The following is a 6,998-nucleotide window of genomic DNA, read 5'->3' as shown; positions in this document are numbered from 1 at the left end:
GAAATTATTTCTTATTGCGTGTGGAAGTCTGGTCAGCCATTATACATTCCTAATTGTTCAACTTCCTCACGCAAAAGAGCAAATTATTTTCGTCTTGAATATTAAAAACACTGAACAAAAGAAGACAATGAATTTACTAAATTTGTCAAACTTGCTGCATTTGCATGCACTCGTTATTCTTTTATTTATAAAGTGATAAATTCCTTTAATTATGAAATTCACTTTAGAACTGGATCATAGATTAACGTTGGAATACCTGTTTGTGATAAGTATTTTGACCAGACAAGGGTTCAGACCTCAGCGCCAATTCGAAATAAAGGCAAATAGCTGACTTGCCTTGACTTTACCTTCCTATGGTAAATTCGATATCAAAACAATTTTACGGTTTATTTGGACACCGATATGTATGTATGTGCTTATTTTATTTAATGGTTAATCCAGCATTATTTAAGATATATAGAGCTACCAAATACTGTGTGTTCAGCAATTAATAGCTCTCTCTCTCTCTCTCTCTCTCTCTCTCTCTCTCTCTCTCTCTTTTTCTCTCTGTATATATATATATATATATATATATGTATATATATATATATATATATATATCCATCCATCCATATACCAAAGGCACTTCCCCCAATTTTGGGGGGTAGCCGACAACAACAAGAAACAAAACAAAAAGGGGACCTCTACTCTCTACGTTCCTCCAGCCTAACCAGGGACTCAGCCGAGTTCAGCTGGTACTGCTAGGGTGCCACAGCCCAACCTCCCACATTTCCACCACAGATGAAGCTTCATACTGCTGAGTCCCATACTGCTGCTACCTCCGCGGTCATCTAAGGCACCGGAGGAAGCAGCAGGGCTTACCGGAACTGCGTCACAATCGCTCGCCATTCATTCCTATTTCTAGCACGCTCTCTTGCCTCTCTCACATCTATCCTCTTATCACCCAAAGCTTTCTTCACACCATCCATCCACCCAAACCTTGGCCTTCCTCTTGTACTTCTCCCATCAACTCTTGCATTCATCACCTTCTTTAGCAGACAGCCATTTTCCATTCTCTCAACATGGCCAGACCACCTCAACACATTCATATCCACTCTAGCCGCTAACTCATTTCTTACACCGGTTCTCACCCTCACCACTTCGTTCCTAACCCTATCTACTCGAGATACACCAGCCATACTCCTCAGACACTTCATCTCAAACACATTCAATTTCTGTCTCTCCATCACTTTCATTCCCCACAACTCCGATCCATACATCACAGATGGTACAATCACTTTCTCATATAGAACTCTCTTTACATTCATGCCCAATCCTCTATATTTTACTACTCCCTTAACTGCCCCCAACACTTTGCAACCTTCATTCACTCTCTGACGTACATCTGCTTCCACTCCACCATTTGCTGCAATAACAGACCCCAAGTACTTAAACTGATCCACCTCCTCAAGTAACTCTCCATTCAACATGACATTCAACCTTGCACCACCTTCCCTTCTCGTACATCTCATAACCTTACTCTTACCCACATTAACTCTCAACTTCCTTCTCTCACACACCCTTCCAAATTCTGTCACTAGTCGGTCAAGCTTCTCTTCTGTGTCTGCTACCAGTACAGTATCATCCGCAAACAACAACTGATTTACCTCCCATTCATGATCATTCTCGCCTACCAGTTTTAATCCTCGTCCAAGCACTCTAGCATTCACCTCTCTCACCACTCCATCAACATACAAGTTAAACAACCACGGCGACATCACACATCCCTGTCTCAGCCCCACTCTCACCGGAAACCAATCGCTCACCTCATTTCCTATTCTAACACATGCTTTACTACCTGTGTAGAAACTTTTCACTGCTTGCAACAACCTTCCACCAACTCCATATAACCTCATCACATTCCACATTGCTTCCTATCAACTCTATCATATGCTTTCTCCAGATCCATAAACGCAACATACACCTCCTTACCTTTTGCTAAATATTTCTCGCATATCTGCCTAACTGTAAAAATCTGATTCATACAACCCCTATATATATATATATATATATATATATTAGCCAGTTTTCTTGAATTCTATGGATAAACTTTTGTTTGGTTGTTATGTTAGAAAAAAATAGGAGGAAACTTTTCACATGTAAGTGAAAGTATACGGGAAAAAAAAACTTTTCTTTCTTACTATTGATTTTTTTTTTATTTCAATGTATAAAATTCTCTGTGATTAATTATATTTATATTCTGAATAACACATATATGTATGGGGCACAAAAGTCCTAAATGATTAAAGCCTCAAAAGAGCTTATTATCCGGCCCTGCTCTTAAAAGTATACCAGCGTATATATATATATATATATATACTGTACACACACACACACACACACACACATATATATATATATATATATACTGTACATATATATATATATATATATATACTGTACATATATATATATATATATATATATGATAAATTTTGCACATTTTTACGTGTTTTTCATATTCAAATAAGCCATATATATTTTGATATATTAATGTCTGGATTCTCTTAACGACCTCGGGATCAGAGCCCCAGGCGAAATCTCACAAAGACAAGAGCTTGGCTCCGGCCGGGAATCGAACCCTGGTCGGCAAGCTTATATAGACAGTGACTAACCCATTCGGCCACGAAGGAAGATAAAAGTCAATGACAATTCTACTGTCCTTATACTTGTCGAATTCAGGTATTTTGTACTTAGAATTGAAATCAACCCATCTTCACCATCGTAGCTAATGGTGAAGATGGGTTGATTTCAATTCTAAGTACAAAATACCTGAATTCGACAGGTATAAGGACAGTAGAATTGTCATTGACTTTTATCTTCCTTCGTGGCCGAATGGGTTAGTCACTGTCTATATAAGCTTGCCGACCAGGGTTCGATTCCCGGCCGGAGCCAAGCTCTTGTCTTTGTGAGATTTCGCCTGGGGCTCTGATCCCGAGGTCGTTAAGAGAATCCAGACATTAATATATCAAAATATATATGGCTTATTTGAATATGAAAAACACGTAAAAATGTGCAAAATTTATCATTAATTGAATGCCAAGTAACAAACTACCAATTAGCTACGATGGTGAAGATGGGTTGATTTCAATTCTAAGTACAAAATACCTGAATTCGACAGGTATAAGGACAGTAGAATTGTCATTGACTTTTATCTTCCTTCGTGGCCGAATGGGTTAGTCACTATCTATATAAGCTTGCCGACCAGGGTTCGATTCCCGGCCGGAGCCAAGCTCTTGTCTTTGTGAGATTTCGCCTGGGGCTCTGATCCCGAGGTCGTTAAGAGAATCCAGACATTAATATATCAAAATATATATGGCTTATTTGAATATATATATATATATATATATACAGTATATATATATAGACATATATATATATATATATATATATGTATATATATATATAAATATACATATATATATATATATATATATATATGTACAGTGGTACCTCTACATACAAATTTAATCCGTTCCAGAACCAACTTCGGATGTAGAAAATGTTCTGATGTAGAAACGAATTTTCCCGTAAGAATACGTTGAAATAGGATTAATCCGTGGTTGATCCCAGAAACCTATGATAACATCTTAATAAAATACTACATATAATTTCCCATGAGAATAATGCACACTAAATTAGATAGTAGACATATAAATAAGAAGAATTAGCAAAAAATTATAAATAAGAAACGGGTTTTTAGCGTCACTTTACCTTAGAAACTCCAGCGCAGGTGTTGTTGGTCTTGCTACGCAGAGAGGATACAGACGGGCGGCGAGGAGGTAGAGAGGTTAATTACGATAAACGTACACTACCGTAACTTAATCTAACTTACACTAAGTGAACTTTAACATGACTTTTTTTTTTTATATTTTATATTTTTTTTACATTTTCTTTTTTTCTTTTTGATGATTAATTTTAATCAAATTTACTCACCACACTTAAAATTGATTGAATTTCTTTCTCTTCACTCTTTGCCGTTTTCTTTGTTTCACTTTCTTCCGCTTCACTCTTTACCGTTTTCTTCGAATCACTTACATCCTCTTCATCACGAGTTCGCTTCGTAGTTTTTTTAAAGAAATTATTGATAGATAGTTTCTTGGTACGGTTTTTCAGAATGTTTCGAAAGTGAGTTAGGCAAACATCATCGAACTGCGAAACTACACGACAAACCTGCAATTTTTTTGAGTGGTATTTGTCGATGAAGTCGACCACGTCTTGATATTTTCCTAACACCTCTTTTATATGCGCCGAACCTAACACATATTCTACTTTTTCGCTCCCTTCCTCGTCATCACTCATATGCTCAGACATAGCATGGAGTTCCTTGAGCTCATCTGTGGTAAGTTCGTCGTGATGTTCGACGACGAGTTCCGTAACGTCATCTGCGTCGACATCCAGACCCATGGACTGGCAAAGGGAGACGATTTCCTCTATGTCTTCCGCTGCACCCACCACGGAATCAGGTTCGGGGTCAAAACCTTCGAAATCTCGGGAAGAAACTGCATCCAGCCACAGCTTCTTCCAGGCAAAATTGAGGGTCCGTCGAGTTAATCGCACCCAAGCCTGATCTATGATCTTCAAGCTGTGTACAATGTTGAAGTGGCTTCTCCAAAATTCACTGGCTCCTCCAAAATTCACGCAAAGTTAAGTTGGTGCTTTGCGTGACATTAAAGCACTGCTCAAATAAGTGCTTGGTGTACAGCTTCTTAAAATTAGAGATGACTTGCTGGTCCATGGGCTGAAGGATAGAGGTGGTATTCGGTGGAAGATACAGCACCTTTATGAACCTAAATTCATCGAAGATATCATCTTCAAGTCCAAGGGGGGGGGGGGTGAGAGGGTGCATTGTCAAGGCATAGCAGGCACTTTAAAGGCAATCTCTGTTCATGAAGATACTTCTTCACAGAAGGGCCGAAAACTTGGTTAACCCATTGCACAAAGAACTGCCTAGTGACCTAGGCCTTCGAGTTGCATTGCCAGAAAACATGAAGCTGGTCTTTAACGATGTTGTGTGCCTAAAAGGCCATAGGGTTCTTGGAATGGTAAACCAGTAAGGGCTTGACTTTAAAGTCCCCGCTAGCGTTAGCACATAGGGCAAGAGTCATCCGATCCTTCATTGGCATATGCCCAGGCAATTTCTTCTCTTCGGCGGTGATGTAGGTTTGACTGGGCATCTTCTTCCAAAACAGCCCAGTTTCATCACAATTAAACACTTGCTGCTCTACGTAGCCTTCTTCCAGCCCAATCCTTTCGAAGTTCTTGACAAAGTCAGCTGCAGCCTTTGTGTCCGCACTAGCAGCCTCTCCGTGGCGAACAACTGAATGAATCCCGGACCGTTTCTTAAATTTCTCAAATCAGCCACGAGATGCCTTAAAATCATCTGAGGAAAGTTCGGTTGAACTCTCCCCAGCATCACCCCCAGAGTTCTCCTCCTTCAAGTCCGTAAAGATGGCATGCGCCTTCTTGCAGATGACGGTCTCGGTGATGGTGTCGTCAATGATCTCTCTGTCCTTGATACACACTATCAGAAGTCGTTCCATCTCTTCTATGATAGGGCTACAGGGTTTTGAAATAATGGTGATCCCCTTAGGAGGTTTCACTGCTTTAATAGCTCCCTTATGTTTGAGGATTGTCGAGATCGTCAACATATTACGGCCATACTGTCTAGCAAGTTCATTCACGCGGACGCCACACTCATGTTTTTCAATAATTTCCTGCTTTATGTCTAAAGAAAGCATTTCCTTCTTCCTTTTCTCACCACTACCACTACCACTTGCAAAACTAAGTCTTTTAGGACCCATACTTTGTGTAAATTACCGTAAAAGGATGCACGTAAAAAATCACGATTAAAACACAGTTAATAGCAGAACGCACAGGGCACAACCGCAAGAAGCCGACGAAAACAGAGGACTGACCCGAGTCGCGCTAATTGATGGTCCTTCCGAGGTCGAAGTGCTGCCTTCTATCGGGGGAAATAAAAAACACTTCAGGCGCTATGAGCACCGACTATATATATATATATATATATATACATGTATGTATATACATATGTATATATATATACATGTAGGTATATATATATATATATATATGTATATTTGTATATATATATATATATATATTTGTATATATATATATATATATATAGATAGATAGATATATACATATATATATATATATATATATACATGTATGTATATACATATGTATATATATATATATATATATGTATATATATATATATATATATATTTGTATATATATATATATATATATTTATATATATATAGATATAGATATATATATATATATATATATACATATATATATATATATATATATACATACATGTATATATGTATATATATATATATATATATACATATATTGGAAATTATATGAATGTTTATTCATTATGGATTATCGTAATTTTTTAAAAATATTCTACTCCCTCCGATTGAATATTTTAGAATAACAATCTAATTTTTTTCTTTTGTTTTAAATTTTCGAAATAAATTTTTGTGGGAGTCTAACCCAAAGAACAACTTCAATCAAATCAATGTGCTAACCTATTGGAAACGTCCCTGTCTGCTATCTTGCTGACTGGGGTTTGAGACCCGCTCAACTTCTATACTTTCTTGTAGCGTGTGCAACCTCACCATTATCTTAAGCTAAGGATATGCGTTTTAGTGATGCCTATATGTTTACCTGCTGAGTCAGCATCTGCCATTACCTGTCCCTACCTCTTGGTGAGAGGGGCTGGGCACTGATCATTTGTGTATTTGCCATAGTATTCCTTATAGGATGAAGAGACTGGTCTCCCAGCTTTTCCCATTGATGTGAGGAAAATATATAGGGTCAGAAATCAGCGATGCTTAGCATATGTTGAATTGAAATTTAGAGAAAGAAAATAATCCACCACAAAAACATTTTTTCAACGAAAGCACCCGTTCTGA

At 37.7% G+C, this 6,998-nt stretch overlaps 1 protein-coding gene across 1 annotated transcript; it reads right to left on the bottom strand.

Annotated features, from left to right (window-relative positions):
• Positions 1-5,396: 5,396 nt before the first annotated feature.
• Positions 5,397-5,780, bottom strand: LOC137635591 (putative CENPB DNA-binding domain-containing protein 1). Its single transcript, XM_068368053.1, has one exon. The coding sequence runs from the start codon at positions 5,778-5,780 to the stop codon at positions 5,397-5,399; it is 384 nt and encodes a 127-aa protein (XP_068224154.1).
• Between the last annotated feature and the right edge of the window lie 1,218 nt (positions 5,781-6,998).

This window comes from Palaemon carinicauda, unplaced genomic scaffold (genome assembly GCF_036898095.1).
Source record: "Palaemon carinicauda isolate YSFRI2023 unplaced genomic scaffold, ASM3689809v2 scaffold145, whole genome shotgun sequence".
In the NCBI taxonomy this organism is placed as follows: Eukaryota; Metazoa; Arthropoda; class Malacostraca; order Decapoda; family Palaemonidae; genus Palaemon; species Palaemon carinicauda.
This window is presented reverse-complemented; position numbering and strand designations above follow the sequence as displayed.

What these genes read in the sequence shown, in the direction of transcription:
- LOC137635591 (XM_068368053.1), bottom strand. Translation starts at nt 5,780, where the DNA reads ATGCTTTCTTTAGACATAAAGCAGGAAATTATTGAAAAACATGAGTGT.